Genomic DNA, 22795 nt, shown 5'->3' with positions numbered 1-22795 from the left:
GGCCGGGGGCAAGGTTTCTTAGAGGTTACAAGACTTCTTCTATACCTTAAAGATAGGTAGAATTCAAATTCCAGGCAGAGATTAATGAGGAGGGCTTCCTATCTGAGGTGAGATGATGACCAGAGGCAGCTAGGGTTAGACATAGTAGCTGGAGACTTGACTGGCTAAAGCAAGGTACCTATAGAAACCCTTGATTCCCATGAAGAGGAGTTTAAACTTCCTTCTGGATATATTCTTTTATTATTTATTTGCTGTGCACGTGTTTTGAACTAAGCACTGAGCGAAGCTGGGGATACACTAGGGAGCGAGAAGCATAGTCTGTGTCTCAAGAGGAGTACCCTGTGGAAGCCTTAGGCAGGGAGGAATGGAGACTGGCCTGCACTGTGATGGGTGCCAGGAAGGGGATTTATCACATGCACTGGGACCTTTTGGAAGGGACAGCTCACGAAGACCAGGAGTTGGTCAGGCAAAGGTGAGGAAGAAGAGCTTCCTAGCCCAGAGGATAACAGGTGCAGAGGTGGGAAGACACAGATAGCTCGCTGCTCGTCATTTTGAAGGTTTATTTTGTTCGTACTGTCCGCCTAGCGGTGCATTCCCCCCCCCCCCCACAATGGTGGGGGAGACAATACAGGAGGTGGTTTCTGCCCACAGAGCACTTAGTGTCTTTTCAGAGAGAGAGAGAGACGTCTAAAAAACACCAAATAATTTACTCTAGGAGTAAGATTTAGGAAAGAGAAAATGGAAGGAAGTCATGGAACAGTGTGAAATCTTCTTAGAAAAGTTAAGGCCGAAACAGATACAGATAGGTGGGTATATGAGCAGAATATTGAGGCGGGGGCGGGGGGAGGGAGGTCTATGAGACCCACCTGGTGTGATGAAGAGGATGCCCATAACCTTGGAGCAGTAGAAAGAGACGACTGACAGTGGGTCAACAAATCTGGTCCCATTGGGGGAACCTCGCCCTTCAGTTTTCTCATTTGTAAATCTAGGGACCTTGGCCTCAGTGGTCCCTGAGAGTATGTCTAGCTTGGAAGTCTAGGTATTTTGGGCCTTATTCCCAAGGCGTTAATGAGTTCTGGAGGATTTTGAAACAAAGCAAGGACCTATCAGAAATCAGTCCATTAAGAAGATTAATTTCTCTTTATTATAGAAAATTAATGGGATAATTACTAATTTACGAGAAGTACGGTTTTTTACTAAAAATTTTAATCATGTTCTGATGCTTTGAAAACTGCTAGTACCACCCTGATGTCCACTGGACATTGCCTTTGCAATGTCTCAAAAGAGCAAAAACCAAACAAACGATAGGGCCTAGAAAAGCCTGATGGGTAAGGGAGAGGTTTAGAGACTGAGCCCAAAAAGTGATCTACAAATCCCAGTTCTCTGTCCGCATGAAGACTTGAAACTTCCATGCGTCCAGCTAGAAGGGAACATGGATCTGTTGGAGAGTGTTAATGTCAAGGAGTACTGGCTGGTATGTCTTGATGTTCAGCTGCGGTCCTCTGTGGGCGGACCCCATTCCTGTTGCTCGTACTCTCATTTTCCTCTCCAGCCAAGTATATGTCACTCTGGTCTCTTGCTTAAGTACAGTTTGCTGGACAAGTAGGGAAGAACACCATGTTCACTAATTAGGCTACTTCAAAGGGGGAACATTGGGCTGATTTAAAATAATTATTACAGAGTAGACTGCAAATTTTGGTAACATTTACGAGGTCGTAATAGCTCGCAGCCTATCACCCTGCCTGTTCTTTTATGGCTATTTAGTGGCTGCAGATGGGCATCAAAGCCAGGGAAGAGCTTCCTGCCCTCCCTTTTTCATTTCACGACTGAAAGCCTGCTACATGTGGTAGGTACATTTAGCGTAGAGTCCTGAGTGAACTCAGGAGGGGCAGGAAAGGGCCTCTGCTGGGACATGAGGGAGAAGTGGTCATTACTCAGCTGACTTTGCTGTGCCCTCTGGGTCTAGTCTTTCAGCTTCTTACTTTTTGTTTTCTTTAAAGGAGATAATTGCACAGAATGTGTTTTTGGCCAAGCTCTGCAAAATCGAAGTTCCCCAAAGTCTTGTGTGTTGCTTGAGAGCAGTATGAGAACCAATGTGCCCTTTTTAAAAACAAAACAACAAAACTTGGTAGGTTAAAGGGGCATGGATTTATGCCACCTGAAAATGATATTTATAACTTTAATTTTTTAGCCATATAAGGATATCAGTTCTTAAATAGTTCTTTGTCGTGGATTTAATCAAAGATTTAAATTTCAGCAAAAACAAAAATACTTTGATTTTCCCGACAGATGAGTTTTCGAAACGCTGCTAAACATCTCCAGACTCTAACTCCAGAAAACACACGTCAAGGTCTGACTGACTTATCCATTTTGGAATCTCTAGCTCCTAGTGGAATGTTGAGAACTAAACAAATTCCCCAGAAATGATTGTTGAAATAAATAAATAACATAGTTTTCCAAGGCAGATCAGGGCCAACCATATAAGTGCCAAAAGCTTTCAAACTTCCATCATACTAGTATAATATATATTACTCCCTTCCTGTCTTTTTAAGGAAGTATATACTGAACATAGTTTCAAATTGTCCATGATGGCTCATATGAGTTTCTTTAACTGTAGTTCTTATGATGTACTGAAAAGCCCCCATCCATGCAGATGACCTAGGGCTGGGGCTTAGGAGAACTCCCTTCCTTAAAAGCCTTGGACATCTCTTTGTGAAAAGAGATTTCTAAGAGAATTCATTAGTTCAACATCTATTGCAGACCTTCTGTGTGCTGGATCTGTATCAGAGGGACTATAGAGAGGAATGATTCCAAGGTGACCTTGGGAATCGGCCTGGTAAAGGAGATAGACACATAAACACTTAACAGCAGCAAGATGAGAGGTGCCCATCACCAAGGCTGAGGCCAAGCTTGGGAGAGCTCACTGACCTTCAGTTTGTCTGCACACAGCAGCCTTGGCCTTCAGAGCCCCGGGATGTCCCACACGGAAGCTGACCTCCCTCCCCACCTCCAGCCTGGCAGAGACACGGGCACTGCTCTGGGCTCCCTTTGCAGGCGCTGCTCCCACACCACAAGCCTCTCCCGCCATGACAGTTCTCTCGGTTCTGTCTGTGTCCCCTCGGTCTGCCTGCTTTATCTTTGGTGCAGTTCCTAAGAACTCCCCGGTTGTCTGTTAACCCCTTATCTCTTCCCATTTCTCCTTTCTAGTCTTTTTTTGCTTCTCTTCCTTTTTTTTTCAAGTTCATCACCATCCCATTAAATAATAGTGATGGCAGTAATGATCACGACAGTAAGAATCACATTATCAATTGTTTACTAATTGTCAGGTGCGGTCCTAATACATGCACGTTTACCCCGTCTTATAAATGAGCACCCAAGGCACTGTGAAGTAGATAACTTGCCTAAAGCCACACAACTCCTTTCCCTCACAAAATTACAGAATATTGGGTATTGTCTTTGCATCTCAACAACTTTTGTGGTGGGTATATTTGTGCATGAAGAAAAGAGAGAGAGAGAAACACTAAGTCCTTTACCAATAAAGACGTTTTAAAGATTTTTATTTATTTATTTTGAGAGAGAGAGAGAGACAGAGTGAGAGAGAGCACGAGAGGGGAGGTCAGAGGGAGAAGCCGACTCCCCATGGAGCTGGGAGCCCGATGTGGAACTCGATCCCAGGACTCTGGGACCATGACCTGAGCTGAAGGCAGTTGCTTAACCAACTGAGCCACCCAGGCGCCCCATAAAGAGATTTTATCTGTGTGCTCTCTCTAAGCTTTCAGGGCACTTCCAAATCTTGAGCTGCTCAGGATAGAACTGGAAGGTTCTAGAAGGCCGAATTTCAGGTAGCCAAGGCTTTCCCTTGGCGATGCTCATTTCAATCTGCAGCTCTCTGCCCAGTTGGGAGAGGTGGGTTTCCTCAACCCCTGGCTCATTGCTGACTTCTCAGACCTGGGATACTGTGGCCTGAGTCTGAGCCCAGGGAGAGAGAGCTCTTAGGCCAGAGCTGGCACCAGTTTCTCAGGGATGATTTCATTTATTTTAGCAGGGAGGGGGGGAAAGGAGGAAAGAGGCTATTTTGGGAGAGAAGAGGGATGTTTGTTTAGATTTTTGAGGGAAACACTGTCTTTCAACTTCTAGTATTCAACACTTTTCAGAGTGTTACTACATTACTTTGTCAAAAGTATTTATAATTCTGAAGATATTAAATATATCCATACTTAAGTATTAGTGCTAAACTGCTCTAAGAAAATATAAGCAGGCTCCTTTGTTGTTAAATAATTCTCACATTTGCTGCTAATGGTTAGTTTAGATAATTCCCATCTTTTTCGTTTCTCTGTCCTATGTCCTTTTACCTACCCCAGTGACCAGCTTAAGGCTGAGCTGTGCCGCATCAGCATTAAGTTTGAGATGGCATCGAATAAAAAATGAGGAACATGCTTGGCTTGTGTGAAAGCTGACGCTTCCTAATTCAGGGATAAAAACGCGATCCGTGCTTTCCCAGTGCGCGCACCAGACCGGGATCAGCGGCGCTCACCTCTTGCCCCCTCGGCACCATGAGAATAATGTTCAGATTTCCCGGGGATTAATCCGGCTGCGGTTCTGTTGTGGTTTATGGTGTTAAAAAGGATCAACGGCTCAAAACTGGCATGACATCTGTTCCACTGCCGTCCTCATCAGTAAATGCTTACCAAGGGTCTGCTAAGAGTAGTGCATTATACCGACGTTCCTACATCCCCTGTTGCATAAAATAAAGCTGAGACGGCACTAGTTTAATTAGATTGAAACTTCCTATGAATTTCAAGAACATCTCTGATCCTTTCTTCTCCTGCAATGTGCATTAGGTATTGGAATTTTATTTTATTTCATTACGTTTCTGGTCATTAGCCCTCTCTGAATGTTTGCCCTCCAAGGGCAGGAATCCTCTCTGTTCTTCATAATGTATTTCAACATGCACATCGCCTAGGATGTTCTTCACTGACCATTCAAGAAGGAGCATGACTTACCGATTTAGAATAAAACCAAATTGTACTTCTTTAGTAATTTGTACTTATTCTACTTTCGCTTTCTTCTTCTTCTTTTTTTAATCTTTCCCTCGCCATCTGTTTTCTCTCACTTCTCTGGGGCTGCTTCTGGGAACCCTCTGGGAAACTGATTCCACCCAGGGCTCCTGAAAACTAATGTCCTGCACCTGGCATAGCAAAGCATACATAGAAGAATATTACCTTGCATTTTTAAGTGCTCTTCCAAGCATTTCATTATCTACCTAGATTTCCAGAACGATCGAAAAAAAGAGAGGGAGCTGCTGTTGTTAGTCTTAGGATACTGACAAGGAAATCACACAGATTTGGTTCAAGTGACGTGGCGAACCAGCAGCACAGCTGTCGTGATCCCACTCCCGGGTAGCCTGGTGCAGAAGATCCCCCAGGGACGCCGGCTGACAACTTCCTGCATGTACCCTTAGTATTCTGAATCTTGGAAACGGAAGGAAAAACCAGAACTCCCAAGTCCTGGAATGTCCTCCACTGGCCTTGATCACAGGGGAGCAAGTCCAGAAATAACGTAATTCTGCATAGGTTTACCATGGTTTGGGTCGGTGACTCTGATCAGGATCTGCTGTTTTCCTCTCTTGCCTTCCCAGAAATAGTGTCAGCCATGCACGAACTGTGAGAGCACATGCAGGTGACACGAGAATGGAGTTTTCAGGTATAGGATAAAGGCACCAAACTCTTAAATCCCTAGCTAAAGAACAGTTATTCTACAGGCTTTTTAAAACTGTTCCCTACAAGAAACATCTTTAAAATTTATTTTTATTCATTAAAGACAGGATAGAGAAGAGGAAATAGGAGAGCTAAGCTTTGTTCATCTTTCCACTTTATAAACAATTGAAATCAGCACCCTCAGGCCCAAACATCATTGGGAATAATCCACAGACTTCATAGGGCTTCCCAGAATGTTGAGGGGTTTAGACCTGCAAGGATAGCCTAACTGGGTAAGTTTTAAAAGCAGAGTTTGTAAGTAAACTGAGTCTAGATGAAAACAAAACAAATGGTCTTTCTGTAAATGGCAGTTTCATGCTCAGCATCCCTTGGACATACATTGAGGTAGATAATAGAACCAAGGAGAGAGGCTCGAAGAGGTGCAGCCCAGCCTTGGTACGGAGGCAGGCATGTGTGTGATGCCCAAGACCAGAGCTGGGATTCTCCATCCCATGTGGTGTCCTTGCCGCCATGCCTCCTTGTCCCCACACCTCATTGCCAAAATCCTGCAGAAGTAAATCATCTTGCCGAGGACTTGTGATTGTTAACGTTTCTGAGAGACACCTGTGTGCAATTATTATTTGTGGAAGTGAGAGTTTTCCAGTAAAGAAAGCGGACACCAAAATTCCTTTTTCTTGGGGTTAATAGCACATTGTTGATTGTCATGCCACCAAATGAGTGTGAGGTAAGGAATGAATTATCTTCTGTGATGCCAGCAATTACTGATAAGAAGACTTGACTTTCGCAGATTACCCTCATGTCAAATGTGACATCTCTGTGTATTACTTTCAACATTCACCATGAAATGTGAGATAGTGTTAACAGAAGCCCAAGGATACCAAAGCTTCAAGATTAGAAATCACTTTTAGGCTGTCTTTCTTCTCCTCCCTGCGCACCTCCCCCCCCCCCCCCGCCCCTCCGTGGGTTGCTGTATTAACACTCATTATAGCAAAGCAGAGCAGATGGGCAAACAGACTGATTAGTTATTTATATATATATTTTTTCTTTTTGAAGCTTAGATGTTGGCTCTTCTTTAATAAAAGAAAGGAGTTTTTAGATGTTGCCTTGTCTTGATTTCCCTTTTTAATCAGAGGAAAAAAGGGGGCATTTTGCTCCTGATCTATTAATAATGTGGCTGTATCCTTTTCTTAACTGCTGACTTCATAGCTCTCTGTATACCCATTTCAATCAGAATTTGATTTCTCTCCAGTCCTCTAAGCTGCATGTGGTACATGCATGTTCTTTCTGGCCTTGGATTTCTTTATGGAGCTTATCACTTTGAATTCTCTCTCTTTTTTTTTTTTTTTGGTAAGTGTCTTTCCTGACAAGGAAACTGTCTACAATATTTTTGACTTTTTCATCCAAAATGAAAAAGACCAAAACTGATTGGTGGAAAGTGAAATTATCCATACTATTATGTCAATAGAAATGTTTTCCCATGTTTTTCCTCTTTTAAAAAAGGGTCAGATATCTCTTTGATTTTTCTCCAAACAGAATTTGTATATTTCTTTCCTTCCCAATTTTGAAAGAATAGGTTTTCTGATGAAACTGTGCTTCCAGTTTAAAAAAATTTAGGTAAAGAGAAAGGTCATCAGCAATCCCACTTCTGGATATATATTCAAGGGGAACAAAATCACTATCTCAAAGAGATGTCTTCACTCCCATGTTCACTGCAGCATTCTTCGTAATAGTCAAGGTATGGAAACAACCCAAGTGTCCACCCTTGGATGAATGGATCAAGAAAATGTCACACACACACACACACACACACACTCTCTCTCTCTCTCTCTTTCACACTGGAATGTCAGCCTTAAAAAAAAGAAAGAGATCCTGCCATTTGCAACAACACCAATGAACTAGAGAGCATTATGCTAAGTGAAGTAAGAGAAAGGCAAATACTGCATGGTATCACTTATCTGTGTAATCTAAAAATAAAATAAGTCAAACTCAGAAACAGTATAATGCTGGTTGCCAAGGACTGGGGTCGGGGGGTGCGAGAAATAAGGAGAGGTTGGTAGAAGGATACAAACTTCTAGTTCTAAGATGAATACGGTCTGAGAATCTAACATGTAACATGGTGATTGTAGTTGATTGGCATGTATTTTATAACTGCAAGTTGCTAAGAGAGTAGAACTTAAGAGTTCTTGCCAAAGGAAGGAAGGAGAGAAAGAGAAAAAGGTAAGTAGGAGAGTTGCTAGATGTGTTAATTAACCCGACGGTGGGATCCCTTTCACAATGTATGCGTGTATCAGATCACCGTTATGGAGCTTACAAACTCACAGGGTATGGCAGCTTTGTCAGTTGTGCCTCAGTAAAAGCTGAAAACAATAAAATAGAAATAAAGAGAAATCACTGGCACAGGGGAAAAAAGAGGGAAAATCCATAATAATCCATAATCTTTTCTTTTAAAAAGACAAATGTTTCACGTGTATGTAAGAGGTATTCATAGAAAGGTATGGGCTTAGTTGTGCATAGGAAAGAACTTTCTAGTGTTACAATGTGGAGTGTTCTCTAACAGTAATTCCCCTAGTGATACTTAAAGCATTACCTAAAGAGCCTTGAGGCATAGTGTAAGGAATAATAAACAAGCATGCGTGGTTACAAATGTTTTAGTCCTTTTTAAAATTTTTGAATAGGATTTGCAAATTTTCTAATGTATTTTATCAAAGCAGGAAAATGCTCTGTGAAGATGGCCCTAGGGGCACCTGGGTGGCTCAGTCGGTTAAGCAACTACCTTCGGCTCAGGTCATGATCCTGGAGTCCCAGGAACAAGTCCCGCATCGGGCTCCCTGCTCAGCGGGGAGCCTGCTTCTCCCTCTCCCTCTGCTTGTGTGTGTGCATGCACGTGCTCTCTCTCTCTCGCAAATGAAAAAAAAAAAAAAAAACCGAAATCTTTAAAAAAAAAAAGGATGGTCTAAAGTCAGTTAGCTCATAGCATTGCGGATAGACATTGCAACTTCTGATTTCATGGTACAGGATAACATACCCATACAACTGTTTGGGGAGACTTCTGCACAAAGCCATGGGCAATTAATTGGATCCCCTGTTTTTAGAGGCGCCTGATGATGTCATGTAGTTTATTTAGTTTTTAAAACTATCCTCAGTGGGACTTGGTATGATTAGAAGATTCTATCAAACATCAAAGAGATACTTGAGCGTAATTCTCACACTTGTGATCTGACTTTAGAAATAGCGTGCTATTTTTTTTTTTAAGATTTTTTATTTATTTACTTGACACAGAGAGAGAGGTCACAAGTAGGCAGAGAGGCAGGCAGAGAGAGGAGGAAGCAGGCTCCCTGCTGAGCAGAGAGCCCGATGTGGGGCTCGATCCCAGGACCCTGAGATCATGACCTGAGCCAAAGGCAGAGGCCTAACCCACTGAGCCACCCAGGCGCCCCTAGCGTGCTATTTTTAACAATATGGGAAAGTGAGACTCAGCTCCGGCCAGCTCTGTGGTCTCGGCGTGTTCGTGGGCACTGTCAGACTCACCTCTCTAAGTGCTGTGGTTTCAGGAAGGGGCGTGCATAGAGGGTGTAGAGCTTGGCAGAGAAAAGCTGAGCAAAGCCAATGAGAAAACAGAAGCTTAAAAAAAAATGCTAGGGTTTCTGTGAGAGATAATGCAAACCAGAGGGAAGCGTTTAGGGCAGATTACTGTGGCCATTAGGGGGACATTTCTGAGGGTCTGCTCGGTTTAAGGTCTCGGTGGGCCGAGGTCAAAGTGGGAGGATGTTCAGGAGAAATGAAACTGACATTGCATCAGGCTATGAAAGAGGGGCCGTGCAGGGGTGTTTTCATGATGATTCGTCAGCTGTGCTCAGGCCCCAAGCGTGATCTTTCTTGACATTGCCTCCCTCAAGGCTGAATCTGGTGCCCCTGGGATGAACTCACCTCTTTTCCTGGACTTACCTGCAGTGGCTGCACCACCACTGTGGTCCCTGCTCTGCAAATGTTCGTGTTCTGTGGGGATAGGGAGCAAAACTGAATCTTGTGTGTAACCATGCTTGTCAGACACCTAGTAGTTTTTAGTAGGTATTTGTTGATTAAATGAATGAATGATTGGATGATTGCTTATGCGCAGGACCCAGGTGACATAGTAAAGAGCTTTCCCTACTGATCCATGGTTAACTTTATCAATTAGAAATCTCCTGCCTCTTAGATGACTTCATAATTATAACCTTCAAAATGGGCAAAATATTGGGGCACCTCATTTGGTGAAGCATCGACTCTTGATTTCGGCCCAGGTCATGATCACGGGGCTGTGAGATCGAGCCCAGTGTCCAGCTCTACGCTGGGCAATGGAGCTTGCTTAAGATTCTCTGTCTCCCTTTCCCCTCTGCAGTGCGCACCCCCCACCCCCTCCCAAAGGCAAAATATTAAAATATATTTCTGATGACGTTGTAAAACTTGAAAACGCCACTCATTAAATTACTGCTGTAAAATACAGAGGGTGTGTGTTTCGAAAACAAAATCGCAACCTAGTTAGGATTCAGAGAGAACTCATACCGACCATGCGTGCCTTTTAAAAAATATAATTAAATGGAAGCTTCCTGAGTCATCACTTGAATTGGATGTAAGTCATGTCTAATCTGCTTATTAACATGCCCCTCACCTCCGCGCCTGAATAGCAGAGAAGTCCTTCCAAAAGGTATTCTTACACGTTTTATGTTTGTTAGCCTGCTGCTGTCTGATTCTCATGTGATTTCACCTTTTAAAATTCAAGTAAGACTTTTTGATACAAACACAACTCTTAAGATACAGAAGAAACACCACACAATGCTTTTCAGGGGGTAGCAAAGAATAATTCACATCTTAGATCCTTACATGAACTTCTCGGGTAGCCTATAAGGTGGTAAACGGAAATTTGGAATGAGGACAAGGAAAGCGAGAGGGACTCCCAGAGAGGACAGTCGTCAGGTCCCCTTGGGTCACCCCTGTCCTTCAGGGATTCTGTTAGGGTTTCCCATTCTCCTTCCTGTTCTTACTTTGTTTTGAAGAGGTGGCAACGGGAAGGTTTCCTCTCTCGCTTCAGCTTGTTCTCCTGTGGACTCGTGAGCTTGTTTGCCCACATTCCTTTTCGAAAACTGAGGAATTTGTGCTGGGCCCACACCAGTTCCCTCCGGTGGCGATGCTGGAGGTGAGACTGAGGGAGGTTAGCCCCCAGGAAAGTGTTGGCTCGGAGTTCATGGCGGTGGCGGCCGCGAGCCCCAGCAGCTTCTTGGTTGGAGAGGAATTTCCCCCTTCTTCTACCTTCGGACCTGAATTCCCTCTCTCATTCTTCTTGTCTCGTATGTCAGTGACGTTTCTTCAAAATCTGTGATAGGTCGACAGAATGGATTTCTGCACTGCTAGTTAAGTATCTCTCCAGGTGTGCCCAGCTTTGCACAGGACTTTGCACAGTCCCCTTAAGGACGGGGAGACGTCCTTATCTTGAAGTTGGATAAGGCCCTTCACAAAGCATCAGCCACGCAGCCCCCTTCCCTGACCCGCTCCGACCTCATCCCACCCCCCGAGGGTGAGTCCGGACTCAGGGGCGCACACACTGCCACGCCCACCCTTCCACATTCTAGTGTCTTCACTCAGGCACTTCCTTAGGTCTAGATGATGCTACTGCCCTTTGAGCCTTACCGGACTGCTAAGTCCCTACAAAATACTACTTCCTCTTTTAGCTCATGTCTTCACCAAGTCATAATTTCTTCTCTCTCTCTCTCTCTTTTTTTTTTTTAATTCTGCATTGCCCATTCCTGTGAAACCTCATGGCCCTCCTTCACAACATCGTGTAGATTTTTAAAAAATGTCTCCCGCATACTCATTGCCCCCGTCAGGCCCCTGAGCTATAGAGACTGGTATGAATAGACCATCAGATCAAAATACTCTAGCTTTAAAGACATTATTGCTAAATGTGGAGTGTGTGTGTGTGCGCGCGCTCCAACTAGCTTTATAAATATGAAAATGTGTTAACAAGAGGTTACCCAATCATGTAGAAAAACTACAAACATCAACTGTCTAGGGAATAAAAAAAAAATCTTCCTTTTTTATAAAACTTGATCAACTAACCCTAATCCTATCCTCCCACTTATGATTTGATAGAACCAATGCTAGAAGATAGTATGAAAAACTATACAAAGACAGGACTAGTGTTATACCCACAGAGTCGATTCTGCAGTTCGCATTTGCTTGGCTTCATCGAAGATCATTACCTTTGTATCTAAGTTTGTTTTTGAGATTGATTTGGAATTACCTTTCAGTATTCGGTGAATTTGAAAAACTCCCTTAGCTGAGATTTTATGGCTTAAGTGATTAGATTTCTCTGTCCATTGGTGTCCTAGGACACCGGTGCCCTAGGAAGGAGGCCTGCAGCTGTGTTTCAGTTTCTAGAGCCCTGTTCCTGAGGCTGAGAAAACCATAGTTGTTCATAAAGGGGAGAGGGCTGTAGGGGACGCAGGTGCTCATTGTGTCGGGCGTGTGGCCTGATGCTTCTTTCGATCTGCTTGGGTGTGAAGCGGTGGGGGCCGGAGCCGCAGTGGGATGGCTGGAGAGGAAGGAATGGGTGGATATCCGAGCAGACATCTGTGTGACTGGCAGAAGTTGTCTACAAGATTGGAATGGCTGGAAAAGAATGAAAGAATAAAATAATACAGAGCAAACCCTGAGAATCTGAGCAGTGACCTTGGGTGGAATGGGGAAAGCATATTTACTTATGTAAACTAGAGGACTATCTCCTTTGCGGTTTATCCATAAATTCTTTCAGTCTTTATTAGTGGTCCAGTAGAGGGACAGAGCCTCCGGTAAGAGGTGGGCAATTGCCTTTTCTTTTCTCGATCTTCCCACATCTTCTCAATCCTTAAAGCATTCACCTAGCTACACGGACAATAGACAAAAGTAAGTTTGAATCCTTGCCCCCATCGCCTTCTTTCATCTTCCAAAACACTGTCACCTCAGGTAAAATAAAATATGGAGTTCCTTCCAGAACCCACTAGAAATATATAAATTAGCCCATCTTTCAGCCTGAAATTGGGGATCTGAGAAGAGCCAACTTGCAAGGAAGGAGGGGGACGATGGAGAATTCTTCCCGGTTTCCTGAGCTGGGTGGATCTCATGAATGTACTTTTCCTTACTCTGGAGGTTTTTGAGATTCCAGAACATTAGCAAACATACATGCACTTTATGTGTGATAAGGAGTAGTGCCCCAATATTTCTTTGAATAAACAAATACATATGTTTTTGTTATCTCCTCAAGGAGTTCAGCCATATGTTATGCAGTGGGCATGCCTTCTGGTCTTGCTTCCTGAGTGACTTTCAGATGAAAGGGGGCCGTGTTGCTTTTCCTCCTCAGCACCAGTTACCCCTCCCCGTGCGCCGGGGTCAGGCAGGACTCCTCGTGCATTGCCGATCACACAGCAGGGGACACTGAGACACAGGCTTTTGCTACCCTCGTTCTGATCCAGCTTTCTGCTCTTGCAGGTGCGCACATCCTGACCGACTCAGCAGGAAGGTGGATTTTCTTTGTGTTTAAAGAAAAAAAATGTCCCCGTGTCTGTAGAGATGATTTGCAGTTCAGCCCGGCTGAAGCTGACCGAATGAGACTATGGGCTGTGCCTCTGCCAAGCATGTTGCCACTGTTCAAAATGAAGAGGAAGCCCAGAAAGGGAAGAACTACCAGAACGGAGATGTGTTTGGCGGTGAGTGACGTTGAACTTGACCCTTGACCTGCTGACCCGGGCCTTCACTTTTTCCAGAGCAAATACTTGTAGTGTTTGGGGTGGGGGGTGGTGCTGGTAAAGGGCTGATGAGATATGGCTAGAAATCAGGGCACATCTTTTACGTGGGGCGGTTTCTGTAGTAATTTATACATAGAGGATTCTGAGGAGCATTATGGAGGTTTTATACGGAAACTAACATTGAAGTCAAGCTTTAAGTAATGGGTACATAGGACCCATAGGATGGGTACATAGGACAGCAGCCACTGTCCCCCATTAGGGGGTCCTAGTAGAGGAGCGCTGTAAGACCGAAAACACAGTCATCCAAAAGTGCAGTTGAGTGAGGATTTGTAAACGAGAGAGTGAGGTGTTTCTTAGGGCTCCTAGTTACTCTAGGGGACTTCTCGTGTGCATTTTTTCAGATTAAAAAATACAAATACAATGAATTTAATAGTTGTCTTTTAGCTTTTCTGTGACGATTCAAAGTGACTTTAGACTATCTCGTACAGAGGTCACAACCTGCCAACCCATGGCCACGTCTGCGTTGCATATATATTTTCTTTGGCTCCCAGAGAATTATGAAAGAAGAAGCAAGGCAGCGTATAAAACTCAGGATGTTTCACGTAAAACCCCCAAATTTCTTCAGGAAACCTGGCGACACCGGGTCTGTCTTCCCTGAGGCCACAGTCAGTGGGTGGAGATAACAGTGGTCCCCTCGGTCCAGGAACTGCTAAGCCCACCCTGGAGAGCACACCAAGCCCCGTTCACTCCTGAACGTCAATGGCCTGGCCACTTCCAGGCTTCTCAGTGTGCCTGGCAGTGAGTTGTTCCTTAGAAGATCCGCGATTGTTCTGGTGCCACATGGCTGTGGGTTAGTACAAAATTCCAGTTAGGAAGGCAGACGTAGGAGTCTGGCTGAATTACTTTGACCGTCATAACCCATGACTGGACCCGTGCATGGCACTCCTGTGTTCAGCCACTGGCAAGTCACTCTACGGCATTTTGGTCCCTCATGATGGTTGTGCCGGTCCCTGGTGAAGAATTGGGGTCCCGTGAGAAGGTTGCTGCTCTGCTAAAAGTAGGCTAGTGTATATGGGAGGAGGACTCTGTGTTGTGTTGTTTCAAGGAATGTATGTGTTTCCTGGAACAAATTTGCTTCTGGTGGCGACTGCCTAGAAAATTCAGAACAGTGGGGAAGAGTAGCGTGGGAGCATCTAACTAAAACTTGACTTCAGATCACTGAGACCAGTTCCTGGGAAAACAGTTAATTGGAACGAGCATCATTCCGTCACCCTCAAACACTTAACTGTTAAGAGAACATAATCTAGTATCAGGCATTTGTTCAAATTAGCTTTTACGTGATATTCTGTGTCATAATCATTTTTGTAACAAGAGCTACCATTAATGGAGCTACCACCATATGTCAGACATGCCGAAGCATTTATACACTCATTTTCATGGTGGATTTTTCACAACAATCCTGTGAAAGATGTGTCATCCCAGTTTTACATATTTGGAAGCTGAAGCACAGAGAGACTAACTGGTCCCAAGTTGCCCAGCTACTTGTTTCCGAAACCACAGACTCAGGTCGCTCTGACTCCAGGGTCCATGTTGCTTCTCTCAGTGTCGATGCCTGGCACCCTGCTGGCTCCCATCGGTCACTCATTCTTCAGTGCAAAAGAGTATTGATTGGCCTGTACTGGATAGGCTGAGACCTTTTGCTAAATGCCATGGGGGGGGGGGTGCAGAGGTAAATGATACGTAAACCTCCCTTTCTAGGACTTCCTAAGAGGATGAGGAAATGTTACGAGGCAAAATAAGCCACGTACCAGGAGAGGAACAGACATACATCGTCGTGATAAGAATCAAGGGAATGGAGAGACTGCCTTAAAAGGTGGGATCAGAGTAGATTTCTAGAGGTGACCTCTAAACCTGGCCTTAAAGGACCAGAAGAATCTAAACTTGTTAGATGAAGAGTGCAGGAAGGAACTCGGTGAAGAAAAGCTAGAGGTGATATGAGACTTAGTTGAGAATTCTAAATAATCCAGTTGCAATAGAATATAAAATTTAAGTGGGAGAGAATTGGCTAGAAAACTAAACTAAGTTAGGGTTAAATTATAGAGAACTTTGAATACCAAATTACAGTCTTTAGAAAGATAGACTGTAAGAGCAAAACCCAGTGATAGTTAGTATATTGCCCTTATATTCTGCCTCGCAGTGAGGCCACCTGACTGTCCAATTGGTAATTCAGTTTCAGCTTTAATAGGCGAGGAGACTTTCTGGTATTCTAAAGTATGATGTGTATTTGACAAATGTTGGCGTCTAATAAAGGACTTTTCCATTAGTCACCTATTGCTGGGTATCAGACAACCTTAAGATCTCAGCGGCATTCAACAATGAGCATGTCTTTCTTGATCACGAGTTGGTGAGTCAGCTGGAGTGGCTCTGCTCCATGTCTCTCTCATCTTCCTCCTGGGACCAGTGAGCTGCGGGAGGGGGCGGGGGGGCATGCTGTTTTGCAGAAGGGTACAAGTGCAAGCAGTACACAAGATGCCTCTTGACTTTGGGCTTACAGCTGGCCCAGTGTCACATGCACCCACATTTTACTGGTCAACTCAAGTCACACAAGTGCGCTCAAAGACAAGAGTCAGAGAAACCCATCTGAATGCAGTGCATTTGTGACGAGGGTGTGGATGCGGAGGAGGGTCAAGAATCAGAGCTGACAATTCAGTGCACCCCTGGCCTCCCCAGTCATTGCTATCTGTGTGGCTCCGTTCAGTTCATGCAGTCTGAGCATTTTTTCAGCCTCCCAGTACTTAGACGGACGTTTTATTCACTTCAGCATCCATCATCTTGTTATTCTTTCTGACATAAACATTGTTGGGTTTGTGGCATGGTGTTAGAGATAGCAGAACAAGGAGGGAGGGAGCTTCTTGAACTGGGCAAGGGAGATGGTTTTGATAGTCCCACCGGGCTCTGAGTTTAAAATCAGAGGGCAGACTGAACATCAGTGCCTTTATCCTAGTGTTACTAAATGCTAGAGTGTGTATATGACACGATAAGGTCCTCTCTGTGTTTCCCCACTTAAATTTTAGTTTGCAAGCAGAGCAAGTGTACAGAATCCCAATATGATCACAGATGGTCTCAGGTGACTAGCAGATCTGGCTCACTTTTACTCACTTGATATCTTTGTCACCCATCGTTTTGTAACATGTTACCTCATAACGAAGAACTCCACACTTAGTAGCTTGAAACAAGCACTTGTTTATTATTTATCATAATTCTGTGGGTGCCTGGGGTTCCTCTGCTGTTTTTGCCTCTGCTCAACCAGGTGGCGACACTTAGCTGGGCACTCAGTGGGGCTCAGCTAACTAAGATGGCTTCAAGTCTCTCCAGCTAGAAAGTCAAACTTCTCACAAGGTGGCTGGTAGAGGAAGTAGAGGCTGTCAGGCCGATGAATACCTAGCCTTGTAAGTCCAAGAACGTCGCTTTTGCATCATTCTATTGTCTAAAGCAAGTTTCAAGACCATCCCAGAGTCAAGAGCTCTAGAGGTCTCCATCTGTTGAGTCTAAGGAATTGTTGGCAGCCATCTTTGGAGACTAGTTACCTCAGCCACTGAGAGAGGCATGAGAATCCCATGACTGGATTATATTCCAACCTGGACAGTTAGAGTCTGCTTTTTGAATCACTGCTCTGTTTTTTTTTACCGAATAAAGTTGCCTCGTTCACTTTTTAGAAGCCGTTTTTTAAATGTTTAAAAAATGTTATTACTGCTTGTTGCTGAAGAGTTGACAAAGTCTCTGAAGGATGGCATATTTGGAAATGGATCTGAAGTATGTGTCTCTGAGTGTGTGTACACACACACATTTCATCCTTTTCCTAAAGGTGTGAATTTAATTTCATAGCTTCTAAGGACATACTGAGGAGCGTTGATAAACAGTGTGTTTCTACAAATGGTAATTTCCATTTTTATGAAGCAGTTTGGTCTCTGTGATGTTTTGGTTACCTAGAAGACCGACCACTCCAAATGTGTGTTACAGAATATGTCTAGACTCTTCCACCAAAGAGAATTCACTGACCAAAGAGCATCTTGACTCTTAGATTTCATAGAATTCATGGGGTCACTAACAAGGAACTTCATCACTGACATTTACCTATAGACTTTCCTTCCCTTTAAATACCAAAGCATAAAAAGTCTCAGATCTAAGATTGTGCCTCACATCCATGTGGCCTGTTGAGAAATACAATCCAGACCAGAAAGCCCTGTCTCCAGATTGGAATTTTCCTTCCCAGAGGTCAGGGCCGATGTGCCGAGATCAGTCGGAGGACAGCTGAGCAGATTGCCAAAGCCCCTTGCCACAGAGAGGTGACCAACAGCCATTCTCTTAGACTATTAAGTAGGTGCGCGGAACAGGTTCAGGTCTTACCAGTGAAATTAACACCTCAAACCTCAGTTCATTATCTCTCCTGCCGCCCACCCCAAGAGGAAAAAGCTCTTTACTTATATTGACTTTACTGTTTGCCTGAAGGTCACCACCATTCTTCCAGGAATGTAGGCTTTAATTTGCCTCTCCCAGCTTCAGTGACTCTTGCCGCTCTCCCCAGAAGCTCTTCTCTCACCGCTGCTACAGCCCGTCACCCGGAATAGTGCGGTATCTCCAAACTGAGTGCCATGAGCCCCCTTCGTTGTTTGTTTTCTTCTGGGATTTTTGTTGTCGTTCATTTTTAATTCTCAATTTTTTGTGCCATTGTTGGAATCTGTCAGGTGTTTCTAAGTGCTCCCCTGCCCGTGTTCATTCTCCTGTTCCAGAACTTTCTGTGACACCTGGTTCTTAGCCAGTAAAATCCTAAGTCCGTAGTGAACATGCCTTGCAAGGGCTCATAGGCACCTTGGCAGCCTTGTTTCGTGCTCTGTCCTTCATGTTCCCTGTTCCTCAGCCAGACTGGACAGCTTGCTCTGTGACCTCGGGCACACCTGTCTCCCAGGCCTCCTGGTACACCATGATCTCAGCTGGGCATGGGCCCTTTCTCCTGCCTTCATCTTTTTAAATCCTGCTGTTCTTCCCAACTTCACCCAAACTTGCATGAAGCTTTTCTCATACCTTCAGAAAGTATCGCTTCCCTGCCATCCCAGAATACCTCTTTATGTACTTGGGTATTTGGTTTATTTCTTGATACATCTCATCTCATTATTTGTGTATATGTGTTATCTCTCTTATGAGCCGGTTAGGCTCCTGAAGGCAGGGACTGTAGGTCTTGAGGAAAACCAGGGTTCCCAGAACTGTGGGAGCTGGAGGCAGAGAGATTGTTTGGGGATCGGGGTGGGCCCTGGCTGGGCCAGCTTCCCTGTATGACTAGGTGGCCAAGTTTGGCTGAAGGGCCAAGAGAGTCTGAGGTTTATAAATATTCCCTTAAGAGGAGGTGCTTACATTATTACAGTAATTTCTTCTGGAATAGCAGTGTAAGCCTAAATATAAAAGGTAAGCAGTAAAGCAAGATTTTGGCTACTTTGTCTCCCCTGGGTTCTGTATTACTGGGTTCTGTGTAGCTTCATTGCAATTCTGATGCTCAGCTGTGTAAATTGGGAGCATATACCAGGACTGTCTGTGTGTGTGTGTGTCTGCGTGTGAGAGAGAGATGGTGTTATCCACTCTGTTACCCATCTAAAGTACTGTAGGGACCAACTTTACAGGTTATGGGAAGATTATGTAAGAGAATGGATCACATTCATTCAGAAAGTCAAAGCAGTTGAAGTAATAATTCCCTGTTTCTTTCTGCAGTAATTTCTGATTGCATGAAGTGAAGATTAATTAAAATTAATCTGTGTTTGTGTTTGTGAGACAGTAGCAGGGTAATGTTATCTCTGTGCCATCCAATCCAGTAGCCTCTGGCCACCTCTGACTATGACGCATGTGAAATATGCCTGTTCTCATTGAGATGCTATGGGCATGAAATACACACAGGACTTTAAGGACTTTGTATAAAAGAGAGTATAAAATGGCTCTTTAATGATTTTTTTATTAATTACGTATCGAAGTGAATAATATTTCGGACATATTGGGTTAAATAAAATACATTGTTCAAATTAATTTCATCAGTTTCTTTTTGCTCATTGAATGTGGCTCCTAGAAATATTGAAAGTACATCCGTAACTCACATTATTTTTCCATTGGATGGTGCTGGTTTAAGTCCCTGAAAGGAAGTGTTGGGTGTTTGGGGCTCCCTTTTCTTTCCAGTTTCAGCTTTGGAGTTTACTTATTCTGGAATTTGAGAGAAAAGGAGTTAGTTAGGCTGAGACAGGTGGGGGAGCGGGGTGTTGGGGTCCACAGGACCGTGGGAAAGGCAGAGACAGGGAAGCAGCTTAGAAGAGGAGGAGCACGGGGTCACTTGCTCATCTCTCTGCTCTCATCAGTGGGAGTCTTCAGCTGCCCCTCGTGTAACTTCTTCTGCTGGCCCAGGGAAGCTTGTGTTGACTTCTGCAATTGTTATTTTCCAAGGATCAGAGAGGAAATCTTTCTCTCTCGCTGCCCACCCACCTTTTGTTTGGTTGTTGTTGTTGTTGTTGTTTTCAAGAACCTTACGGGCAGGAGAACTGTTTGATGGGTTTGTGATAGAGCCAGGTCATGGTCGTGAAAGCTGGGGGGAAGAAAAGTTAAGTCAAGATGAGTGAGGAACCCAGCCCTGGGTTTAGTTTTTGAAGATTCCACAGTGTCTTTTTTTTTTTTTAAGATTTTATTTATTTGACAGAGAGAGAGAGAGATCACAAGTAGGCAGAGAGGCAGGCGGGGTGTTGGGGGGCGGGGAGCAGGCTCCCTGCTGAGTGGAGAGCCCAATGCAGGACCCTGAGATCATGACCCGAGCAGAAGGCAGACACTTAACCCACTGAGCCACCCAGGCACCCAGATTCCACAGGGTCTTTTTTTTTTTTTTTTTTTTTTAATTTATTTGACAGAGAGAGATCACAAGTAGACAGAGAGGCAAGCAGAGAGAGAGAGAGAGAGGGAAGCAGGCTCCCTGTTGAGCAGAGAGCCCGATGTGGGGCTCGATCCCAGGACCCCGAGATCATGACCTGAGCCGAAGGCAGTGGCTTAACCCACTGAGCCACCCAGGCGCCCCGATTCCACAGGGTCTTGAGCTGAGCCTCACAAAGGTCTCAGTGGCTCGAAGTGCACATGGAGCTCGTGCAACTACAGACATCAACCCACCTTGGCCAGGGGGTTACATCATACTCTTCCAGTAAACGTTCTTAGCCCAGTGCCTGGCTCAGGGAAGAGGCCCACAGGGCTCCTGGGCCACTCTGATAGCTGCCTGTTGCTGTGACAGGAGATGAGTCCGTATCGTGAGCACACAACTGTGATTGAGTTCGCTCTCTAGCTGGGGGGGTCTTCCAGCTTCCCTATTCATCAGTGCGCGGGCTTTTCCATCGACGACACGGAGATAGTGACGGAATCCAGCCTTCCGAGTCCTGCGGAAGATCAGATGAATTAACAATGGAGAGCACTTAGAACGCAGCCTGTGCATAACTAGCACCCGAGCATTAGTGATGGGTGTGAGTAGGTTTGCCCACCTCTTCACCCTTGCCCCTCACGCACCTCAAAATAGACCGTGCTGGAATGGCCCGTGATGAGTAGAGTCAGTCTGAATTTCTCTTGGAAGAATTTTCCGTTAACAGGAAGTCACGAAAATCCTATACTTCCTTAAAAACGTAAATTCAGTTAGTTAACGTACAGTGTATTATTAGCTTCAGAGGTAGAGTTCAGTGATTCATCAGTTGTATGTAACACCCAGTGCTCATCACATCACGTGTCCTCCCCAGGCCCATCGCCGAGTTACCCACCCCCCCACTCCCCCCACCCCTGCCAGCGGCCCTCAGTTTGTTGCCTGTAGTTAAGAGTATCTTACAGTTTGTCTCCCTCTCTGATTGTATTTTCTTTTCTCTCCCTTCTCCTATGCTTCTCTGTCTTTGTTCTTAAATTCCACATGAGTGGGGGCACCTGGGCGGCTCAGTGGGTTGGGCCTCTGCCTTCGGCTCGGGTCATGACCTCAGGGTCCTGAGATCGAGCCCCGCATTGGGCTCTCTGCTCTGCGGGGAGCCTGCTTTCCCCTCTCTCTCTGCCTGCCTCTCTGCCTAGTTGTGATCTCTCTGTCAAATGAATAAATGAAATCTAAAAAGAAAAAAAAAATTCCACATGAGTGAAATCATATCATTGTCTTTTTCTGATTGACTTATTTTGCTGAGCATAATACTTTCCATATTTAAAAAAAAAAAAAGAAAATTCTGGGCACCTGGGTGGCCCAGGTGGTTAAAGCATCTGACTCTTGATTTCAGTTCAGCTCATGATCTCAGGGTCTCAGACTGCTCAGTGGGGAGTCTGCTGGAGATTCTCTCTCTCCCTCTTACTCTCAAATAAATAAATAAATCTTAAAAAAAAAAAAAATCCAAGTACTGTTTTTCCTTCCCTTGCCATTGGTATCCTGAACCTGTTTGTTTAATATTACATGGAGAGATGAGTGGAAAAGTGGGACTATTTGTCACTGATGGGTTCAAGGCAGCCTGACTGCAGGATGAGGGAGCCTCTGAGTTCACAGACACTGTTGGCAAGGACATCCAGGCAGGGCCCTTGGTGGTGTCCCTCCGGTTTTATGTCTAGGGGGTTTCTTTCGGTTGCTCTCTTGCCCCTCCAGGGGCATGGTCTTCTCTATAGCTGCCTGGAGCCCTTTTTCAGGCAGAAAATAAGAAAGAACTTGGCCCCGGAGAAGGCAGTGGAGACCTTTCTGGTACCATCCAGTGGAAGGCACAGAGGACTGGAGCTGCAGGCAAGGCTTGTTCTCTGCTGGGGGAAGTTCTCAAAAAGTGACTCAGCAACACGAGAGAAGGTGGGAGGGTTTCTTTACCCACAGCATTTCTCCTCTGAGTTATTTTCTCCTGAGTGACATCACAGAATTCAGAAATTCAAAAACAATGGCTGCTTCCTGGAATCCTGGCTGATGTGGCAGAAAGGATGGGTTTTGCCGTAAGCACCTGCTGGTAACCTACCTGCTCGACCCCCCCTTCCCCCCCACCCCAGCAGCGCTCACCTGGCTGCACCTGTCCAATGCTTAGCCCGCATTTTGATCACATTTTGGACCTGGCTCTCCCCTGCAGAGACCAGCTCAGCACCTCCCTTCTGTGCCCAGAGCCGGAAATGTGACTATTTCTTCTGTCCCTAAATCATGATATAAAAACACTTAGACTCCTCTTCTACAGTTTCTTGTTATCCCCATTTTTTTTTAAAGATTTTATTTATTTATTTGACAGAGATCATAAGTAGGCAGAGAGGCAGGCAGAGAGAGAGGGGGAA

At 44.7% G+C, this 22795-nt stretch overlaps 1 protein-coding gene across 1 annotated transcript in view; it reads left to right on the top strand.

Annotated features, from left to right (window-relative positions):
* C17H1orf21 (chromosome 17 C1orf21 homolog) overlaps positions 1-22795 on the top strand; it is a 222601-nt gene that overhangs the window by 65166 nt on the left and 134640 nt on the right. Inside the window, exon 2 of the mRNA XM_045982796.1 lies at positions 13218-13435. Coding sequence (XP_045838752.1) covers positions 13342-13435 — 94 coding nt within the window. The 5' untranslated portion in view covers positions 13218-13341. The remainder of the gene's footprint in view (positions 1-13217; positions 13436-22795) is intronic.

Source organism: Meles meles, chromosome 17 (assembly GCF_922984935.1).
Source record: "Meles meles chromosome 17, mMelMel3.1 paternal haplotype, whole genome shotgun sequence".
NCBI lineage: Eukaryota > Metazoa > Chordata > Mammalia > Carnivora > Mustelidae > Meles > Meles meles.
Note: the sequence above shows the minus strand (reverse complement) of the source record. Positions and strands in the feature narration are given on the sequence as shown.